Consider the following 23,774-nt stretch of genomic DNA (forward strand, 5'->3'; position numbering starts at 1 on the left):
AGATAAAGCAAAACAAAAACAGGTACGCACTGTACCGCAGCTAAGTACGAAAGAACAAAGATCTTTGCTGGTTAAGTGAGGGGACTGAAGGGTTGGGATTTTAGGTTTTCTTTCAAACATTACTCTCCCCTTTTTCACAGTGTAATTTCTTTAGCCTTTCTTATTACGATGTTATTATTTTAATTAAATAGCTGGCATAGATGAGACCCAGCAAAACAACCCAGAAAGATTATGGGCACTTGAATAAATTGTTTATTATCTGGTTCTTTACCAGAATCAATCCATTTATGGTGATCAGTTTTACTACATGAATGTTGCCAGCTGACAAGAAAAATGAAGGCCACGCAGTGGTACTTCCCTCCCCATCTACATCCACCCCCCCTCCCGGCCAAAAGCAGTTACAGTCATACCACACAAGTTGAATACATCAGGTGTAAGACATCACTCTGATGCATCACTTCTGAGAAATATGGGGAGGGAAATATCGGAGCTGAAATATCACAGCTGGCCCCGATTTCAGCCCCTGCCAAACACCTGCAGACTCTAAAAGGATACCAAAACAAAACTCCACCCTGTGGCAAGAGGCCATCCCTTAACAACCCTTCCCTGACTTTGCATCACTATAAAAATTAATTTAACATTTTTTACAGAAACTTTAGTCTTCCTGTCCCAGAAGACCATTACAGTTCCTTCAGCCGTTTCTCTGAATAAAGCTCAGGAAAAACCCCACAGTAAATAGACTATTGAAATATCTGATAGCTGGAAATTATCTGATGTTTTAAGTTTATTATTTGTGGAAAGTTAGGAAGGTGGTAGGGATTTTATTAACCTCCAGATCATCTTTTATTTTGAAAGTCATTTCATCTGGATGCATCCTGGCAAAAATTTCCTAGCATCTGGTAAAAGGCTTCTAGAGTCACTGTTGTGAACGTGCAGAATAGTGAAAGATATCAAGTGTGATGGTTTGTTTTGCTGTATTTTTTAATTTATTTAAAAATCATCTTAGGCATAGTTGTTGTTGATTTGGGGTTTTGGTTTTGCTTGTTTTGTGTTACCTTTTTTTTTAATATGGCCATATTTTCATTGTTGCTCCATGTTGAACTAGACATTTGCGGCTCACTTAGGGCTATTCCAAGTCAAATGAAATTATCTTCATCTCCTTAATACTGCAGGGAGGTTGGTTTTTGGTTTGGTTTTTTTTTTTTTACATATAGAGGTTTCTGCAACTGGGAAGCAGTTGATGTAGGCCTGAAGTAATATGTTGTGTCTGGAAATAATTCTTAACAGACAAGAGAAGGAGAAGAATGAAATTGTACATGTGTCTTTTAAGTAAGTACTAAAACGGATTGGAAGTTTTGTGATGGAGTCTTTCTGGTTTTGCATCTAGGAGTGCCAGTTCACTGAAAGTGAAACATTCACATGGAGGTGTCTAGACTTAAATTCTGGTTTGAAACAGAAATTCAGCTCTATTCCTGCCCGTCTTGCTAAGTTGAAAATGTCTACTGCCTAGCTTTGATTTGATGTTACAAGCTTTTTACTTTAAAACTGTGTGCAGTGAAGTAAACCCCACACCACCATCCATACCCAATCCTTTAATTTTGTCCTTTTAAACTAAATTACAAATGTTTTCAAGCTTTTAGTCTGTGGGAAATTTAGGGAAGTAGATTCTGTCCTACAGTGGAAAGCATTAAGGAATGGAACAGAGTTTGAAGGACTGAAATGGAAAATCCAATTCTGAGACTGTTTGTAGTATGTAATTCCCACAAATACACAATTGGGCAGGCTTTAAATGTGTTAGGAGAGAGTTCTATATCCAGATGTTATAGGAAAGGTTCAAAATGAGACAGCACTTGTGTTTTGCTACGAAGAATATTGTAATAGGAAAGGTTTTTTAAATTTTAGCTGTAGTAAAATGTGGTCCAGAGCTATGCCATGGGTGGTTTTTGTGGCCTCCTTATCTTACAGTGCTATATAAAGTCACGGTAGAGTGCTTATAGTGAAATCCTTTAGTATGTTGGGATTCTATACAGAATAATCTCTTTAATGCAAGGCTTTTGTTTGTAAACACATTCAATATGCACCTATTGTCTAGCTAAGAAAAAAGTAGCAACAAAGGAGGTAGCTGAGCAGTTTCTTTTATGAGGTTTTGTTTTCACTTGCTTGTGACTTTGCAGTCTGATCTGAAATCTCCAGTGATGGTTGTCTCCGTGAGTCTGAAGTATGCTTGGAAACATTTCTGATAAAATAATCCACTCATGTTTGATAACAAATGTCCTGAAAACTATTGTCTGCCCTATCAACATATTCTTACATCTATTTTTTTCCCTGAGAGCTCTGATGCTCCTATTTAGAGGATTAGTCCTTTTTCAGAGAGAATTGGGTGGAAAGTTGACTGTAGCACTGTAGATGTGCTCTTTCACTCTCCCAGGGTTTTAAGGATGTGGAAGAGGTGCTGACTCTGGATAGAGAGGTCTGCAAGTGGATGCTTGCACCTGCTGACACATGTTCTGGTCCTTTATGCCTTTGTGAACCAGAAGGTGTCAGCTTTGCTTGAGACCTGGATTAGAAGTTGTCTAACTACCCTAGATAAAATGGTTAGGCTTTTTCAGCAGATGAATTTTGCTGTCTAAAAATGTCACAATAAATAAATGAGAGCAATACAAACATCAGAAGTTTCACCAACAACTTTATTTCCTTACTGCAGAAGAAACTCCAATTGATAAACACTGTGATATTTTTAAACCAAGTAACATGTTTCTGCTGTGCTCTCTTGCTGAAGTGTGCACAATAGACTTGACTGTGCTATGGGAGAGTATTTCACCTGCCTTGTGGTTCAAGTTGTTGTCTGTCAGATTCCTAATTCATTTGATTCAGAATATGGCAAGTAGTCTAGGAGGTTACAGAAGTATGGCTTCATTTTTATAGAAGTTGAATGCTGGACAGGAATCTCTTCCTGGATCTGCCACACAGTTCAAATGTGGTTTTGGGTAAGTCACTTCAAATAAAAACATTGAAAGGTGGTCATGAAATGTGTGTACCTCATGTTTTGATTCCTGCCTCCTGGTGCCATATGCTAAATACACAGCAGCACAGAGTTCTCATGGATGTCAACAGAACTGTTTAAAGTATTCTTTGGTCATTTAAAAAACTTAATATTATTGAAAGTGCTGAAAGCCCTGATGTGACAGGTTTAGCCTTAGATTTCTCTGTACTTTGATTTCTTAGCCATGAAACTGAACCTCATCTGAAAAGCTGTGCTTTAATGATCCAGAAGTAGGTATGCTTCTAAAAAGTATAGCTTCTAATGTCAGAGCACCAGAGAAATAACTCTTTTGGAAATGAATTTTTTTGTACCATTGGAGTGATACATATTAAAATAAGATGTGGAGCTACACCTGACTTAGGAGCTATAAAATCACTTTTGAATATCTTTTCTTCAGTGAATGAGGGAAGAATCTGACAGGGAAAAAGCTCAGCATGCATTTAAAAGATTGTACTGAATTTCTTTTGTGCAAGCAAGTGATGCTTAGTAGCATAAGCTCTTTTCTGATTTCTTTTAAATTTGTACATCCATGAATGACATGTCTTTAGGTAGTCCTGTTTGTATATGCATTCCACTGAGCAGAGATTAGCCTAAGTATTTGTCAGCTAGAGAGAAAATAAAGTTCTCAAAAATATCTCAGTAGAGCTGTTCACGTAAAACACTAAGTTGTGTTTTAAAATGGCATTGTGGTCATGGCTATTCAAAAAGTAGGAAAAGTAACCTAGCTGTCTTGGGTATTCCCTTTGCTAGGGGTTTAAGAACTGGGATGTCTTAACCATGGAGTTGAAAGTCCCCCAAGTACCAGAGAGGTGGACACTGGGAAACGTCATCTTTTGTGATTTCATCCCATCATTCCTGCATCTCCCCTATATAAACAGATATTTCTCTCTATTCTCTTTTTTTCTCCCTCTTACTGCTCCCATATGGACCTTATCTCCTGTGAGAGAGGTTTGTGGCCTGCCTCATCTGGACCTGGGTAGGGGGAGCTATGGGGGGCAGGGGGCTTTGAGGCCAGGCTGGAGTGGGGAGGCTTTGCATGGTTTTTGGACAGTGTTGGCCTGGTGAGATCTTGGTAAAGCTCTGGGTAGAAAACTGGGGCGAGGCTGAATATGTATTTTGCATGTTTTAATGCTGTTATATGTAGTTGTAAATAGTACTTCCATTGAAATTTCCAATTCTTTCTAATCTTGTGTGGAATGTTTTCTTTTACTCATTTGGGGAGAGGTGAAAGATTATCTGTCCACTCCCTAAAACCTCGACACCCTTCTAGAAGGAGACCTGTAGAAAAAGCCCTGCTGAGTCTTGAAGCAAAGAGCCTGTTTCTGAAACCTCACACACATTGAAAGCCTCAGTGCTAGGAGTCCGTAGTGCACGTCCTTTTCACCTCAGACTCCTGGATTCATTTCTGTCCTGGCAGGACTTACACATTGGTTCCCTTATCTCACAGCTCTTCAAAGTCACATCAGATGGTTTCACAGAAATCTGTATTTGGCATCTCATGCTACCAGAGGATGCCCAGGATGAGGCCATCCAACTGTCATATGCGCTGAGCTTGATGGTGTGTAGCTTCTCAGAAATCCCTTGCAGAGATTCTGTTCATATAAACTGTGGAACTGTGAGGTCAAAAGAGAGTTTTCAATTAACCCAGTTGCTGCTTTTATCTAAAGTGTCGTAAGTATCAAGTCTGATACATGTATGGGAAGGGGAGAAATAGACACATAAATGTATCTCATCAATTCTCACATCCTCAAGAGATTTTATATGCTGAAGCAATTGGTTCTTACATCCCCAAGCTTTTAATCTGAGCATTTGCTAAGCCATTGTCATAATGATCAGTTAGAAATAGGTATTCTTTGCTGTCTCCTCAATATGTAAATGATGAAAACACTGATGCTTTTTGGTTGCCTGACTCACCAAATCAAGTAAGAAAACACCATTTTCAGTTTAAAAATATTTTAAAGTAGATGTGCATTTGTTTAGTAATTTATAGGAGTCAGTAATAAACACTGAGATTTCAGACTGCACTTTGGACATGCTTCATTGTGTTTCCAACAAAGCATCACTTTCAAAATTGCCTGTTATAATTTTGATTCCAGATTTAATTGCCACCTTATCATCTTGGAGTCTATAGAAAGGTAGCCTGGTTACTTATTCTTTCTCAGAGACCATAAGAGCTAGATTTTTGTTGTAGGTATTGTTCACTTTTAAATAGGTTCCATTTGGGCAATATAAATAGCGTGGTGAAGCCTTGTAGTGCAAGTTATGTTTTGTGGGCATGAAAATACTGATGATGTTCTGGAGAATTTTGGCATCTTGTACTACCATTGGAATCTCTCCAGTGGTAGTAGCGACAAAGGATGATAAATGTATTCCGGCAAGGGAGAAAATGGAAAATAAGACAACAGCAAACAAAACAAAAAGTGCAGGAACTCTGCAGATCAGGCTTTTAGTTATCGTTTGATCTTCAGCTGCTCTTCTGGATTGCTCAACTTCATTTAAAGATCTTAGCTCAAGCCATGACCCTGGCATGTCGTCCTGAAAGGACAAGATTTCCCCCTGTCTTCGGCCTAAGTTCATCTTGGGCTTCCACTCGCTCCTGCTGCTGCTGCTGCAAAAAAGAAGAGATATTTGCAGATAAGGTGCTGACATATTCACTTTGCATTGTACTTATGCATTAAAAATATATACTGGTTTAGTTTTATGTCTCTTGCTAACAAGGAGGAATAGTTAGCCATGGAAAGGCAAGAGTGTAGGCAGAGTAGGAGTGGGTATGAAAAGATGTAGATTTTCAACAGCCACAAAAAGGTATTAATTAGGCAAGCTTTCTCTGTCATTGCAGTTTTCCTTCTCATCCCTAATTGATTTCATGTAGGATTTGAGTATGATTCAAGTAGACAGTTTGTAAAGAAGAAGGAAGTGTTTCCTCAGTGTGCTTGGTCACTGAGGCCACAAGCATTACCACTGTTATAAAGAACTTATCCCAAGTTTAAAGCTGGCTGCAGTGCTCAGATGTCAACACTCTGTGCAGCCAGCTGCGTGTTGAAATTTCCTCCATACAATTTCAACTGGCTACTTAGTAACTGTAGCATTTCCTTATAACAATCTGAATGGAAAATTGTGTCATTTTGCAGGATGTGTTTCAGGAGTTAGCGTTCTTTTGAATTGCCTAAAAATCTTGATTAATGTTGGTGGTGATCTCAGGTGTTCTTCAAAACTGCAAACAACCTGGTGTATTGTTACTTCTTGCTGATACAGGCCGAGAAGGCCAACAACATCCTGACCTGTATCAGCCAGCAGGATCAGCAAACTGACTGTACCCCTGTACTCAGCTCTGGTGAGGCTGCATCTCAAATACAGTGTTCAGTTTTGGGACCTTTGCTACAAGGAAGACATTTAGGTGCTGGAGTGTGTCCAGAGAAGGGCAACAAAGTCAGTGAATGGTCTGGAGAACAAGTCTTGCGAGGAGTGTCTCTGAGAATGGATGTTTTTTTCAGTCTGGAGAAGAGGAGGCTGAGGGGAGACCTTGCTGCTCTCTACAACTCTCTGAAAGGAGGTTGTAGTGAGATAGGTGTTGGCCAGCAACCAGCAACACAACAAGGGGACACAGTCTCAAGTTGTGCTGGGGAGAGATATAAGATGGATGTCAGGAGGAAGTTCTTCCCAGAGAGTGATTGGCATTGGAGCGGGCTGCCAAGAGAGGTGGTTGAGTCACCAGCCCTGGAGGTGTTCAAGGAAAGACTGGAAGGCACTTAATGCCATGGTCTGGTTGCTTGGACAGGGCTGGGTGGTAGATTGGACTGGATGATTTTGGAGGTCTCTTCCAACCTGGTTGATTTTATGATTCCTGCAGTCTTCAAGTCACATCTGAAGTAGCTGTGAGCAGTGGCACCATCTAGTACCTGCACATCTTATTCTTTCAGCAATTGTATTTCCACAGGAACACAAATGAATGAGGGAGAAGTTAGGATTTCTCTTGTACTTCTTGTGATGCTCAAAACTACCCTTTTCAGTTGGAATTTCTTTGAGGCTTTGAGTTTTAGAGAAGCTTTGATGTTTAAATCAGATGTGTAATAGCAGATTTTGTAAAAATCACTCTCTTCTTCCTCCTGTTGAGAAATCACCAGGGCAAAAAAGGAGAATATTTACTGAAATCTTGAATGTGCAATCCCCTCTCCAATCCCTGTGTCATGATGCTTGCTTAGATTTAGGGGCTACCATGCACAAGGTACACAGAAATTGTAGACTGGCATTTTAGAAGGGAGACATTTTCATGTTTTGAAGTTACTATGGTATTATGTTATTAACATTATATTATTTCTATTGATACTGTTGGCAGATAAAACTGACTTCTTGCATTGTAGTGATCTCTAAGTCCATCAAGAACATGATCTTCCTAAAGAAATACGCCTGTTACATACAATAATTTCCTATGTAGGCTTGACCTTGAATGTGTGGGTCTTAACATGGCAATCAATTGCCTGTAGCCAGCTATCCTGAGCTGGTTTTGAAGAAGCTGGTTTGTTCATGTGGAGAACTTCAGCAGCAAATTATACTTTCTATTTTTAACTCTTACATGTACCTTCTTACATGTGGTGGGAGTGTGCAACATGGAGATCCTTTCTTCCTACTACTTTCTGTTTTCATGGCATTACTTTTAATCTCTATGTATTATTCAAATTATTGAATACAAGAACACATCCAGACAGGACTCAGAGAAAGAGTCTCCACAACTGCTCTGGGGGGCCTGTTCCAGTGCTCTGTGACTCTTACAGTAAAGAAGTTCCCTTTTGTGTTGAGGTGGAACCTCCTGTGCTGCAGCTTACATCCATCACTCTTTGTCTTATCACAGGGAGCAAGTGATCAGAGCCTGTCCCCCACTCCTGACACCCAGCCCTCAGACATTTGTAAACATTTATTAAATCTCTTCTAAGTCGTCTCCAGATTAAGAAGCCCCAATTCCCTCAGCCTCTCCTCACCAGGCAGTGCTCCAGTCTCCTAACCATCCTTGTAGCCCTCCACTGAACCTTCTCCAGCAGATCCTTGACCCTCTTAAACTGGGAAGTCCAAAATTGAACATAGTATTCAAGATGAGGTCTCACCAGGGCAGAATAGAGGGGGAGGAGAACCTCCCTTGATCTGCTGGGCACACTTTTCTTAATGCACCCCAGGATCCCATTGGCCTTCTTGGCTACAAGGACACATTGCTGTGCCATGGATAACTTGTTATCCACCACGACTCCCAGGTACCTCTCCACAGCGCTCTTTCCAGGCATCACTCCCAGGAAGAAGTTATCCACAACCTCCCTGGGCAACCAGAGTCTCACCGCCCTCATCCAGAAACATATGTTCTTAAGATCTAACCTAAACCTATCCTTCCTCAGCGTCAAACCATTCCTCCTTGTCCTATTGCTAGACACCCTTATGAAAAGGATCTTTTAGGATCCTTTCAGGTATTGAGTGGTGCTCCCTGTATAATGTGTATTTTCTGGATGCAGGTTTTATGCACTACTTAACTCTTGTGTAGTGTGACCTAGTGGGAACTGAAATGCAATTGATGCAGTGTTTTGACATTCCTCGTTCTCCACCTTAAACATTTGGCTTTGGCTTGCAGGAGGAGCCCTACTGATTGTAAGAATATGTTGCATTTTTCAGTGTCACATCCTGTTCTTAGAGTATGAGAGTATGCAGCTAATAGGAAATAGTGCTTGAGGATTTTCTAAGTCATGGGTTCTGAAACACAGAAGCCATGTCCCTAATAGAGACTGTTTTTTCTTCAAATGGTTGGTTTTCGTTTTCTATCCTGTGTCTTGCTCCAGTAAATACACTGCTATGCCTAGTGTTAGTTATAAATACTTGGTGTTAAAGGGAGGTGAGGTTTCAAACTCCATGCAAATGTAAATAACAGAACTTCTGTGTCCTTATCCTCTGAACACGTACATACAGAATCTAAAAACTGCAAATGTTGCTCTGCCAAACAGCTGTTCTGATTGAAATTAAAGGCACAGCAAGACCAGTGCAACTGACATGAAGTATCTACCCTGTGTTGAAAGTGGATTTATAGGAATAAGAGCAAATTCTAGGTTCTTTGTGATGTCTTTGTTGCAGAAAACTCTTCCATCCTTGTGTTCTTCCTGTTTGAGAGCAAAATGCAAATGCATTCACTTGTGTTGTCTACATTTTACTTCTCCTTTTGGATGAGTAATGGGAAAATGAGCATGAAGTGAAAGCATGTGGAGAGCATTTCTGTCTTTACAAGCCATCTAGGAAAGGGTGTACAGAGAAGTGTTACTGTAATTTCACAATTCCAAACACTTTTTCAACCTTTTTTGGCTGTTTTAAATGAATTTTTGTTTTGAACATACCAAATACTGTGGATACAAACCTTCAGCTGCTTCAAAAGCAAAGGCAGGTGCACTCATCATGCTGTATGTATATTCTCTTGAAGATTATTGCCTTGGCATCAGTTTGACCTGTGTCAAAGGAACAAAAACTAGTGCTGCATCTTAGCTGAAGCAGCTAACTGACCATCCAACTAATCTCTGAAGTCAGTGGGTATAGCTGAAATTAACTCTTTGCATAGATATGCATATAGTTTCTATTTAGTTGTGCCCTTAATTAAAACAATGTAAAATATCAGTATCCAAGCAATGTGGGTGTTAAATATAGAATCACAGAGTCCTCCAGGCTCTGGTATCGTCAAGTCTAGCCACTTTGCCCCACTGCACTGGGTCTGTCGCTACACCATGTCCCCAAGCCCCAGATCTGTATGGCTTTTAAACATACCGAGGGATGGTGATTCAACCACCTCCCCTGGGCAGCCTGTTCCAGTGCCTGACAACCCTTCCCATGATTTTCTTTTTCCTAATGTCTAGCCTAAACCTCCCCTGGAGCAGCTTGAGGCCATTCCCTCTTGTTCTGTCATTAGTTACTTGTGAGAAGAGACCAGTGTCTGCCTCTACAACTTCCTTTCAGGGAGTTGCAGAGAGCAATAGTCTCCCCTTAGCCTCATTTCGTGTAGACTAAACAACCCCAGTTGCTTCAGCTTCTTCTCACAGGACTTGTTCTCCAGGCCCTTCACCAGTGTACCAGCCCTTCCCTGTACCTGCTCCAGTGCCTTCATGTCTTTCCTCTGCTGCAGTGCCCCAGCCAAACACAATACTTGAGGCATGGCTTCACTAGCACTGAGCACAGAGGGTGAATCACCTCCTTAGTCCTGCTGGCCACACTATTTCTAACACAGGCCAGGGTGATGTTGGCCTTCTTGGCCACACTGCTAGCTCATACTCATCCAGTTGTAATGTTACAGAAAAAGCAGTGCAACAGCTCCAAGGATAGCCACTGTGTTTGGTTTGTTGATTCACTGCCTGCTTCTGGCTGATGAAACTGCCAGGGGGCAAGCCAGCCTTTGGGTGGGTAGAAATAAACTTCAACGTGAGTGTTTAACATTAGATCACCACTTCATTTATAGAGGCCACTATTTTTAACATTTATTTTTTGAGGCAGTATGGAGATTTTTGCACTAATTATTCAGTCCTGACTGCTCAGCAGGTGACAGTAGAGGTAACTAAAGGTTCATAAATAGATGTTTCTAAGCATTTTTTTAAGAGTTTTTTAATTAGGAACTTTTTACTACATTTTGTACACATTATGTAATGAAATATGATTGATGAGAAGCTCAACATGAGCCTGCAGTGTGTTCATGTAGTTCAGAAGACAAATTCAAACCTGGGATGCATCAAGAGGAGTGTGACCTGCAGGTCAAGAGTGGTGATTCTGCCCGCCCCTTAACTCTGTTCTTGTGAGACCCCATCTTGACTTCTGGTGCTCCTATCATAAGAAGGAGACAGAGCTGATGGAATGAGACCAGAAGAAGGCCACAGAGATAGTCTAAGGGCTCGAGCACCTCTGTTGTGAGGATAGGCTAAGGGAGCTGGGGTTGTTCAGCCTGGAGAAGACTCTATGGATACTTTATAGCTGTGTTCTCACACCTGAAGTGATCACATGGGCAGGCAGGAGAGGGACTTTTTATAAGGGTGTCTAGGAATAGGATAAGGGGGAAGGGGTTTAAGCTGAGGGAGGGTAGGTTCAGATTGGCTCTTAGGAATAAAGTTCTTCAGTACAAGGGTGACGAGGCTCTGGAATAGGTTGCCCAGGGAGGTTGTGCATGCCTCCTTCCTTGGAATGTTCAAGGCCAGGTTAGATGAGGCTTTGAGCAGCAAAGTCTAGTGGACAGGAAACCCTGCCTATGATGGGGAGATTATAGTGGGTGACCTCTAGGGTCCCTTCCAACCCAAACCATTCTAGGATTCTATGAAGTGTAAGACTGAAGTATAATACTTCTGTATAGCAATTACAGGCTTGAAATGTATGTGTAGAAAGAGTAGTTAGAACGATTTAATTATAGAGTAAGAGAACGTAGTCATGTTTTAGAGGAGTCTTGTCTGCTGCTCTTTTAGTTACTTAACTTAGTAAACATCACATTTTCCTGAAGTTCTGATAGAGTCTAAAAATGCACATAAGATAGATGGCAGCTTGATTTAGCTGTATTTAAAACGATGACAGGGGATGAAAGATAATGTGAGGTTCGTTCTTGCTTAGAAAACCTCCATCTTTTTATGTCTACTAAACAAAGTTATCATCTCCTCAGAGATATTATGTCCCAAATTCCTGTAGCATTTCCAATTGAAGCATTTGTTTAAAATCTCCAAAGAGATTACATACAGTAATAAAAGCATGCATGGAGAGATGGCTGTAGTTGATAATGGCCACTGTGCTTTCTGTGCTGAGTGGCTGTGTGTTTTAGCTGGTCCAGTTAAAACACTGTAGTTCTCTCCTCTCCCACTTACTCCCCTGTACTGGAGTCATTGCAGCTGTTCTCAGCAAAGTAGAATACTGAATTTATTTGCTGACTGAGCAATGTTTTTTTGTTACCAAAGCAAAGGATTGTTCCTAGTATGTGTAGCCTTGTACTAACATGTGTGCTTCTGCTTCCTTGCAGAGAAGTGTTCAACAGATATATTTTTTTAACTGCTACCTTGAAAAAACTGAGGTATGGACCTGACTGTACACAGCAGGTTGTTGGGTGGATTTTTTTATTCATTTTTTTTTCTGTTGTTGTTCCTTTGTTGGTTTTGTTCTGTTCTCTCAGGGTTTTTTTTGTTTGTTTGGATTTTTTTCTGTTGTTTTTTCTTTTCTTTTGAGTTCTCTGCCTTTAGGCTTTTGGGGGTTTTTTTATACAAATATATGCTAAAGTGGACTTAGGCTGATACTATTTTTTTTCTTTTTTTGATAAATTGTTCACTAGAAATGTGGTTCTGCATAAGGTAAACTGGTTTGTCATTGGTATCAAATTCACTGACTGCTATTAAATATTGGCAAAGAAAACAGCAAGGAGATGGTAAAGAGTTTTAAGTATGCTGTACCCTGGATCAGGAGAGTGATCTGGAGACATGCTTCCCTCCACTCAGGGGGGTGCTTACTGTTATGATACCAAATTAGGGTAATAGTAAGAATTCAGTTGTTTTATCTCCATAAGGAGAAATCACATTATTAAAGTTAAATTAATCCAAGTAACTATTTATTTTTCAAATGATCTAGTGAACTTCCTACCAAGCAGCTGAAAGCTACAAGATAACCATCAGCTGCTCTGGAGAAGCAGAGCAGGGAGAGGGTCTGTGGAAGAAGTATGGAAGTGATTCACAGCAGGAATATATAGAAATGATTCTCTGCACTTCAGTTAGAAAATAATTATGTAGTCCATACAAGATCTTTCTATTGTCATCTTCTTCATAATGAGGAGAAAATAGCTTGGAGTGTTTTGGGTTAGTTTTGAGGTAGTTGTTGTTGTTTGTTTTGGGGTTTGTGTTGTCTTATGTTTTTCTTCTTTGTGTTTGGTTGGATTTGTTTTAGGGTTTTTTTTTGTTGTTGTGGGTTGGTTTTTTTGGTTGTTGTTTGCTTTGTATTTTTATTTATTTTTTGTGTTTTATTTAGTTTTGGTGTTAGTGTTTGGTTGAGTTTAGTTTGGGTTTTTTTGTTGTTGGTTTGGGTTTTTTTTTGTTGGATTTGTTTGTTTATTTTATCTATTTTTTTCCCCTGACCTCTAAATCTAGTTGGTCTAATTTTTGATCTGAGATTGGCTAGTAATTATTCACATAGCTCTGGTGTTTAGAAACTCTTAATTTCATGCCAAATATAAAATTCTTTTTACCAAAATCTTGCACACTTACTGCTCCAAACTGATTTGTGAGCATTCTGACTTTCTGTGCTCTTTGGAAGATTTGTGCCAAAGCTCTAGATTCTGGATAAAACACAGATTTTTCATGAAAAGTTTGACTTTCAAGTTGCAAGCCTAGTTCATAATCCAGCTTTGTGCAGTTGCTTGGTTGTTTTGCAGCTGACTGTCCTGGTTTGAGCGGCCAGATTCTGGACAGAACGTAGAATTTACTCCAAAGGAGTAAGTAAATAAAAAACACTCACATAGAATTGGAAGTTAAATAGAAATACTATTTACAAAAGTAAACAGAGTACAAAAAGTATTAACTGCAAAAGGAGATATGCAACCAGCAATGGCCTGGCCCTCCCTGAACTAGGGCCTCAAGGGTTGGCTTCACAAATAAAATTCCCGCTGTCGAAGCCTCCCTCCCACACTACAAGTGAAGATAAAAGCTAAGAGCTCAGAGCCAAGACCAAGAAAGAGGCTGAGCAGAAGGTCTACTCCTTTTATAGGGATAATACAAGACAAGGAATGGAATAATGTATGATAAAAATTCAATGCCTCACCCTGGAGACTTACTGCTGCCTCTGGGGGATTTCTCTCTATGGAATACACTGACCTGAACTCATGGGAGAAGCCCCAGACCCTAGAAACATTCTAGGTCAGGTTGGAGAGGGGCTCTGAGCAGCCTGACCTAGTTGAAGATATCTCTGCTGACGGCAGGGGAACTGGAATAGATGAGTTTTAAAGGTCCTTCCCAATCAAAGCATTTCACAATTCTATGGTCCTAAATATTACATGTTTCAAAATGCTTCCATATATACTTTTTCTTTTAAATTGGTTTTGGTTTATACTGTGTCATACATCAAGATGAGTATCCTGATGGGTAACAGCAGAAGACAAAAGAGACACTATTATTTTATGTACATTCATTTTTAGGCAGGAGATTATTTGTAGACTGGGTAAAGATGGTTGTCTTGAATCAGTTGATGATTTAAAGGTTCAGCAGTGTGCCTGACTTCGTGGCTTTGCACTCAGTGACAAAAGCTGTCAGTTGACCTTTGCATCACTTTGCTTCCAAGCACCTCAGAAACAGAAGTTTCTGCAAGAGGTGTTTTATAAGCAGTTTAGTGTGACAGCATTTTGGAATATGTTTTTGTTGTTGTTGTTTATAAGTAGCAAAGTGCCAAGACAGAGATATCTGCAATGGAAACAGTTTGTATAGCCTTTGGTCAGAGTAAGATGGGATCTCCACCTGCTTGCACTTAGTTTGTCTCTTCCTAAACTCAGACAGCTCCAGGGACTTGAATCTGAAAGGTGCTGAGCATTTCTGACCCCCATCCATCAACCAGCATGCTTGTTGTGCTCTGTTGCATTCACAGCAGTGTGATTACTCATGCTTTTTTTTACTGCATGCTAGTGTACACCTCACAATATTTAGCAGTTTCAATTTCATTATTGAATTTCATGTATTCTTCCTCTCCTAAAGCACTTTCATATTTTTGTTTCTTTTGTACCTGCCTGCCCCAAACAGTTTGTCTATGTTGTGTGTGGATGAAAAGCAAGGTAGTGTTGCTGGTTTGCATTTTTTCACAGCTGTTTGCTATGATATTCATCCATATACCTAGTCTGTCTTTCTCTCTGGTGGAAATACTGTCTGTTCCTAGTTGTGCTTTTTTTGTCTTGCAAATTGTTTGGGAGTTTAGTTAGTTTGGATTTTCTTTTTTTTAATTTATTTTTGAACTGGGGAGTAGTGGTGATTTCATAGAGTCATAGAAAGGCTTAGGCTGGAAGGGACCTTAGAGATCGTCTACTCCAACCTCCCCACCACGGGCAGGGATGTCTCTCAACTAGGCTCATCCAGCGTGGCTTTGAACACCTCCAATGAGGAAGCATCCACAACCTCCTTACACAACCTATTCCAGAATCCTACCACCCTCACATTGAAGAACTTCTTCCTAAGATCCAGTCTGAACCTACTCTCCCTCTTGTCCTGTTCCTAGGCACTCTTATGAATAGTTCCTCTCCAGCCTTCCTAGGCTGGTTTTTCTTATGTAGATGCCTTCAGTCAGTGTGATGGCTGACACACTGTCTTTTGATTAGTGTATTTTACTGAGATTTTTAGAGATTCTTTGGATCAAGGATTGCTTCCTCCAGTAATCTAACGCCCAGTTCCCCTGTAGCACTGAACTCCTAGGACCAATACCAAGAATGTTAATTAAAAGATAAGCATCAATGCAAAAAACCCCAAAAACTATAAATGGCTTTATTATATAATCTAAGTTCTACCTGTTGTACTGTGTGGACTGCCACAAAAATATGTGTCCAGTTCAGTGAATTTACCTATTTTTATTAATTGGAAACTTCATTTATATTATGCAGTGTTGCATGGAATGTATGGTACAGTTTCTGAGTTCAGGCATTGTGTTCCCAATGCTGTACACAATGCGCTCTGTTTCCCCAAGCTCCACACTGGGGACAGCACTGCTTAAACTCTTTGTTAAGTACTTGGACAACGGAGCTGAGTGAGCCTCAGCAACTTTGCAGATGACAACAAACTGGGGAGAGTCACTGATACTTGGAGGTTAGGGCTGCCATTCATAGGGATTGACATGACTTGGACAAATAGGCTAGCAGGAACCTCCTGAAGTCCAAGAAAAGAAAATGTGGAGTCTTGCAGCTGAGATAGAAGAGCCTCATGCTTCAGTACAGCTTAGAGATTGGCTGTATAGAAAGCAGCTTCAAGATCTTCTCAGTGATGCCCAATGACAGCACAAAGGACAATGGGTGGAAACTGAGGCATAGGAAGTGTCTTGTAAACATGAGGAGGATTTTTCTCCCTGTGAGGGTGACAGAACACTGGAACAGAATACCCAGGGGGGTTGTGGAGTCTCCCTCTCTGGAGAAAACCCACCTGGATGTGTTCCTCTGTGACCTAGTATAGGTGATCCTGCTCTGCAGGGGGGAGTTGGACTAGGTGATCTTTCGAGGTCCCTTCCAGACCCTGTCATTCTGTGATCTTTGTGGACATCAAGTCAGCAGTGTGCCCTTGTGAGAGGTACTAATTCTATGATGCACTAACTTAGTAAAATCATAGCACCAGAAATGCACGTTGACAGCATAAGAGACAGTGTAAGACAACACAAGTCCATCAAGGTAGATTCTGCTTAGAGAGAAGAAAGAAATATTTTGCAGTGGAGTTAGGCTTTGGGTCGGGGATTCTGTGAAGTCTTCATCCTTAGAGACATTCAATACATGACTAAAGGAGGCTTTAAACAGCCTCATCTGACTTCAAAATTGGCCGTGCTTTGTAAGGATTTTGGACCCAAAGACTGCCAGAGGTCCCTGATGATCTAAATTACTCTTTAAAGTGTGATTGCATTAATTGTTTCAGAGACATCTCAAAGCGGTGACATCTGACTAGGCATGCAGCTACACTGCATGACTGAGAGAACATTTCTTAACAAAGGTTTGTCAGAGTGCAAGCAGCAGTTGAAACCGATAAGATAGGGAGTCATCTGCAGTTTAGAGGCATGTGCAAGCTAAAACTTCAACAGGTCTGCTTTTTATTTATTTTTTTACTCATGCTTTCTGCATGTTTCTACAGTGGATGACTTTTTTACACTAACAAATTGGATCAGGTTGCCAGCACCTGCAGAATAATGACAAAGAGACATTTCCTTGCCTAAAAGACGTATTTTAATAACCTTTTCTACTCTGAAGACAAGAAGAAAATAAAAAGAGGAAGTCACTTCTAGGGTCCATTGTGTTTAAAAAAAAAAAAAGGGGGTGGGGAAAGAGGTGCATAAACCAGACGGTATTGCTTAAAGCATCCAAAGCTGATAAGGGAGAAAAAAATGGGGCTACAACACACAGGCTGAAAACGCAGTTCTCGTTATTTAAATCTGGAAGGCTGTACAGTACATCTGTTTAACATCTTGCAGTTTCAAGAACTCTGCCTTGAAAACCTTCTGTCACCGTGACACATGAAATAAAAGATTATGTTATGGCTTTCAGATGCAAACCTGTAAAAGGTTTATCTAATAGCATACCATCTTTTATTAACCCGTTGCTGCTGCTCACCTACAGCTCACTTTTGCCAGCAGTTCTGGGAGAGATTCTACTGTGTAATGAAAGGTCAACTCAGACTACAGAAGTAAGTCTGTAATGGCATTAAATGGCTTATTTGCCATATGTAAATGGCAAATTTACATATCTGTATACCTCCTCATCTCTTTTCTCTTAATATTTTTCAGCCTTATAATTTTTTTCACTGATTGAAGAAATGAACATGTAACTTTAGTTTTGGCCTAAATTTCTGGAACAGTTGAAGTGGGACAGAATAATTTGAACAGTGTCAAGATTTATGATAGTAGAATAGCTTGAAGATGATATTCTTGGTTCAGAGGTCTGAGTTGAAGGCTAAGATATTACAAGAAATTAGGGTGTAAGGGTTGCCTTGTTAATATTTATACATGCTGCATCTCAAAATTTCAAGAAATGATCAATCTTTGCTCACAGGACAAAGCTAGAGAATAAAAGTTGTGTTGTCAAAATCCTCTTGACAGCTGTATGAGGAAATGTTCATCAGGCTTGGCTGAAGTTTGCTTAGTGATAGAAAATGTGGTTGGTGCAAAAGTGGTTCTTCAGGATGCTACTCAGCCATTACCTGGCAACCTAGTGTAAAATGCAGGGAGCAATGCAACTTACTTAGTGGAAATTTCATTAACCTCTTTAAAGAGAATTTGGGACAAACTGCCTTGGTTTGCCTGCCTGTGTCATATTAGCACATTGCTCATTGAATCAAAGAAGAATGATGGTCTTTACTACCCAAAGGTGCTTTGTATATTGCTAGATCAAAATGTGCAAACTTTCATCCAAACTTCATGGTTGAAGTCTGGAGAATCTGGAGCTTGATTGTAATGCTTTCTACTTCCATGGGTTTTTCAGAGTGGTTTTGGTTAATTTATTCAGCTAGGTAGTGCTGTGGATTTACAAACTAGGGAGAGTAATATTTACCTTGCTGAAACATGCTTTATTCATTGTCTGCAAAGTCCTTTAGAGATCCTTGGTTGAAATTTCACTGAGTGCTGCTATTTAATATGTTGAAGTGTGATTTGTTAGTTTTCTCTACAAGGTGCAGATGCTCCCCAAGAAACAATGGTAATTTCTTTACCTCAAGGAGCTGGTGCCACGCATGCAGCAGACACATCACAACAGTGAGCTCTGCTGTGTGACCTGCAATGAGTGGGTGTGTGAAAGAGAGGGAGAGATAGCATTTCCTTCATAGACATACACACCCTCTGACCCAGACTGGAGAAGAATCTGCTTTGCAGAAGGTTTGCTTCAAGGGATTTTCCACATGTATTTTATTATGTTAAAGCTGATAGTGGTGACAAGTTGCACATTAAGTAACTGTTTTTTCAGAACTATGCTGTTTATATTCTCTTTAGGAAAAGTGATGTAATTCTGGGTTTCTCAGATAAACAAAGTCACTCGGTTATAGAATGTGTTACTATTTTGTATGAACCTTGCTGTCATCTGCCCCATACCTGCTTCTTTTAGGCCTCTGGCTTTGTTGATGATTGCTTACATGTTTAGGACAAATGTATTCATACTCACTAAGTTAGTAGCCAGTGGTTTCCACCAGGGAAATAAGTTTAGTATGCTGTTAGTAATTTGGTTTCGAAAATACCGTCAAGGTCCTCGACATAAGTCAGTGGAACATGTGGTCCTAATCATTCCCTTAAAAAGGAGACATGGTCTATTTTCCATTAGGAATGGTGCTTACAGCAAATGAGTATATACAGACTAAAATTTACACATGTACTGTAACTTTTGTGTGTGTGTACATTCAGACATGCATGTACATGCTTAGGCATGCTCTTGGGGAGTGTAACATGATGACTGCTCTAACACAGCCAGGCATAGGGAGCAGGTTGGTTCAGTAGAAGAACTGGAAAATGCAGCTGTTTTCAAATTATTTTTTGTTCTCTCCCCCACCAGCAAGCAAAGTTCAAACATTGCATTTGTGTTTTGTAATTGGCGTAGAGGGGCTACAGTAAAATTTCTTGTTGAGGTGTTGGGATTGTAATGTAGCTTTTATTCAGCGTTCTTAACCCCCCGCCCCTTGCCGTGTCCTCTGCCGGTATAGAAATCAGAGACCAGCCTTAGACGAACTGTGTGGACCTATAGAGCATGGCTCTGGAGAATGGAAGTAGAGAGAACTACCCTGCTCTCTAGGAGCTGTTCTGTCACACTGAGTCAGGAGGGTGTCGAGGGGCTTTTTACCCTCTTACAAGAATTGACATTATAGGGTATACTGGTTAGCAGAAATTCAGTCCAGTTTCTCTCATGCTTTCTGGCAGCCTTCTCTCTGCTGTACATGGAACCTTCTGGTGGCAGAGCAGCAAAGCAGAGCCCTCTTCTGCATTCCTCATTGTTAGGTTCCCATGGGATCTTGGAGCAGCAGCCTGGATGTTGTTTCCACTTTCTCTGCTTCTAGCTAAATTTGTAATACTTGACCCTTTGGTTTTCAGGAGATACAGCCCAGGAAGAAAGCAGTGCTTGCCTCTGCCTTGAGCACATTTTATGTAGGCTAGGTGTGAGGCAGAATGTAAACTACAGCTTAACTACAGAACCGTTCTTGCTCTTTATTTTTTAAGCTGATTTTGCTTCAGTGATAGCCTGTTTAAAGCTGATTATCTGAAAATAGCCCTGCTCCTCTGATGCTGCCGTGAACAGAATCTACAGATACAGCACAGTAGACTGGGATAACAAAATGCCTGTGAAAAGAGGACAAAGGGCTCCTTCCTGGACCTTTAGGCTTGATAATATCTGTATTGTTACACCTTTAATCATTCTTTGTCTTTTAATGCGTACAGCCCACTAGATTACATCTCACTAATGGCTAACCAGGAGCTTCTTGAGTAGTGTATTTACAGGACAAGAATTCGCACTGAATGATAGAATTTCATTCACAGAATTTTGGAAGCTGTTGAAGAATATTTGCTTTCTTTCACAAGCACCAAAGCTTCTTCGTATTTGAGTAAGTAAATCCATGAGCTGGGTTTACTTAAAGTCTAGTTCATTATTCTCCTATACTGTTTTTTATGTGATTGGGAAAAAAACCCTGAACTTACAGGAACCAGATATCTGGGCTTTTTTCCTTAACATCCTTTTTCTCTCTCTCTCCCCCCCCCCCACTTCTTTGTTAGAAATGTATATTAATGAAAATTCTCATTTCCTGGAATAGGTCAATTTCCCAAGCATCAGTGTGAATTTCTGCCATCTTGTCCTTTCTTGTGAGCTTTTTACTGCAGTTCTGTTGTCATGCTGAATTGGGCATCTTTGAAATGGGCAGGTACAAGCCTGCAGCACCGACATGTTTTAGGGAGTCTCTGCTTATGTTGTGTGTTCCTCTCACATATTCCCAGTCAGGTGATACACCTTGTTTTGCTATGGCCTCCTTTCCCTCACGAGAGTTAACTTGAAGGCAAACATTTTTGTTTGAATTGAACTTGTTCCTCACAAGGCTACATTGCTGTCATGCAGTGTGATTTAGATGTGAGATGTGTTGCTCTGAAGACACATCCTGACACAGATGGCATATGCGATACAGTCGCCCAGCTGGAGGGTCAGTGTGTACCCCCTCCTACCTATTTATATTTCAGCTTGAGGGAGCATTTTCAACGCACATTAGTGCTAACTTCAACAAATCACAAAGCCACCATACACCTGGGTCAAGTGGTAATGTGACCTATTAAAGACAGAATATTTAGCTGTCCTGCAGCTGCACTGCAAGCTTCACTGTGGACATGCATTCCCTGTGTCACATCTTGGAGGCTGAAGTCATCATTACCTTAAGGTTCTCCAATTTCTGTTACATTTATGTTAAGTCCTGCATCTGACACTTTTGGCACTGGTGAGAGCTATGCAGGTTTTCCTGAAGATTGTCAAGACAAATCTCTCCCTTTTTCTCTGGCACTTGCTCTATTGTCATCACTGATCCCCAGTCTTTGGTGTTATTCATGGGCTCATTTTCAGATGAGGGAGGACATTAATTCACAAAAATGAATGTGTTCATATAAGCTTCACACAAGTCAACATTTCTCCTTCAAGGAAGCTGCTTGGACATGTCTATGATTTTGACAGGACTTTCAGCATGTACTTAAAATACTTAAATGCTTAACTGAACAGGGATGGACTAAATCTTTCCTGAATCAGAGCCATAATTTTTGATGTGTCAGTTACATGACTGGTCACAAAATCTGCTTTGACAGATGGATCCAGATAATGAGAAAGCCATAGAAAGGTATCTTAGTGGGGAAGCTGGGTATTTCTTCTTGTGTTTCACTTCTTTTTTCCCTTTGTTCATCCTGGAAACAGATTCAGCACTGTTTATTACTTTTAATATATGTATCCATACATCTGTGTATGTAGATCCATGTGTGTATATATATGAAGTTTGTATATATGCATATATAGATTGTACACATATAAATAAAAGTAGATTCTGTTATATATAAATAGAAGTAGATTCTGTTGCTACTAGAACTTTAGCTGTGCTAGAGCAGAGAAATTATTTTCCCTTTATTGTTTAGCATGAGAATGTACAGGTGCTAATGGATCCCGAATTACTTCTTTAAAATAAATTGCTATTACCATATCTTTCCAGAAAGAGGAAGGTTTCATGTTGGAGCCATACAGGTTATCCTTCATAGCTGCCTGTTGTCCCTAGTATAGTTTTGGAGAGTATCTGTTCTAGGTTACACTTACCTGGCTCTGGGCAATCTGGAGAAGAGGGGTAACAAAAAGTTAAGGTAGACAGGAGATGTGAACTGTTATCAGTTTTAGATGCATGATAGAAATACCTCTTCGTACAGATTTGTCCCTGAAGTTTAAGATATTTAGGTTGTGGGTAATCTGTGAAAGAGCCAAGCATTTTGCTGCAGACTTCCTCTAAATATTCACTCTGAGTTCAAAGACATCTGAAAGAGGCTGAGCAGCTGATAGATATGAGAATTATAGGTAATAGAACAGGTTGGCCAGGAAGGTGGTTGGAGCCCCATTCCTGGAGATGTTCAAAGTGAGGTTTGACAGGGCTCTGGGCGCCCCAATCTAGCTGGGTATGACCCTGCTTACTTCAGAGTGGGTTGGACTAGATAACCTTTGGAGGCCTCTTGCAACCCAGATGATTCCATGATTCTGTGATTTATGTGACAAACTAATAAAGCTAGTTTGAGGAAACTAAGGAGACTGAATCCTCAGTCCCTGTTGAAATCAACAGAAGCCATTTCTTGAAATCAGACCATATTGTTGCAGATTAAAAGAGACAAACACATGCAGAGAAAAGATGCTTTAGGGCAAATGCTTCACAGTCTAAGGCCTGTGGGTAACGTGTTACCTTTAAGATGCTTATTATCACTAAGAAAAACTGAAGAATGAGGGAAACACAGTGATGTATGTTACCCTTGCAGCAGAACATTTGTTACCCCCAGTTCCAAAAGGGTGCAGCTTCCTCTGTATTTAATTTTCCTGCTTTTGATATGCAGACAATACAACATATTTTGATTTCCTTTTCCTTGTTGATATTCAGGCTACACTTCTTCAAGAGCATCAAAACAGGAAGGAAATCATTGTGTTGTTCAATGCCGTTGGACAGCATTTAGTGCATGTGAAGTGCAGGAGTCCCCAGTTGCTGGTAAGAGCAGTACCGATAGGTTGTATATGGTAGCTGCTTTTCAGCTTTCCTCTCTGAGGGCTTTGATGTGGATTGTATTCTGTTCTACTCAGAGTCCATGTGCTGAGCTTTTCGTTTCTGAGTACTTGGAAAAGGCAAGGAAATGCACCTTACTTTCTGGTACTGTGGCCAAAAGCACTGTAAGGAAACTAACTGTGGAGCATTTGATGCAATAATTAATCATCAGTTGAAAAGATTTCAGTATGTCAGTGTGCAGTCTCTCCCCCCAATAGTACTGGCTATGCAATTCAAATAATCTCCCAACACAGGGAACTTAGGAAGGCCATTATTTTTACAAAGCAGTCATAAGAACTATCTGTGACTTTCATATCAGTGACTTTGTATCTAAGATGACACACACAAAGAAATGTCACAAACCTTGGAAGTGGTGAGGCTGCACTTTGAATAACGAGTCCAGTTTTGGGCCCCTCATTAGAAAAAAGACATGGAGTTGCTGGAGTGTGTGCAAAGGAGAGCAACAAAGCTGATGAGGGGTTTGGACAACAGGTCTAGTGAAGAGTGGCTGAAAGAACTGAGGTTGTTTAGTCTGGAGAAAAAGAGGCCGAGGAGAGACCACCTTGCCCTGTACAACTCCTTGAAAGGAGATTGAAGTGAGATGGAAGGTTGTTCTCTTTTCCTGAGTGACTAGCAATAGACAAGAGAAAATGGCCTCAAGTTGTGCCAGAGGAGGTTTAGGTTGGATGTTAGGAAAAAAATATTTACTGAAACCGTGGTCAGGCATTGGAATAGGCTGCCCAGGGAGGTGATGGAGTCAC

At 40.4% G+C, this 23,774-nt stretch overlaps 1 protein-coding gene across 10 annotated transcripts in view; it reads left to right on the plus strand.

Moving 5' to 3' along the window:
• The window catches only part of SUGCT (succinyl-CoA:glutarate-CoA transferase), a 334,539-nt gene that overhangs the window by 144,281 nt on the left and 166,484 nt on the right, over positions 1–23,774 (plus strand). Inside the window, exon 14 of one of the 10 annotated variants that reach the window (XM_064169957.1) lies at positions 20,240–20,306. The exons of the other annotated variants lie outside the window; for them this stretch is intronic. Coding sequence (XP_064026027.1) covers positions 20,240–20,257 — 18 coding nt within the window. The 3' untranslated portion in view covers positions 20,258–20,306. Of the gene's footprint in view, positions 1–20,239; positions 20,307–23,774 lie in introns of those variants that run through there. 10 annotated transcript variants of the gene reach the window in all.

Source organism: Pogoniulus pusillus, chromosome 32 (genome assembly GCF_015220805.1).
Source record: "Pogoniulus pusillus isolate bPogPus1 chromosome 32, bPogPus1.pri, whole genome shotgun sequence".
Classification (NCBI taxonomy): domain Eukaryota; kingdom Metazoa; phylum Chordata; class Aves; order Piciformes; family Lybiidae; genus Pogoniulus; species Pogoniulus pusillus.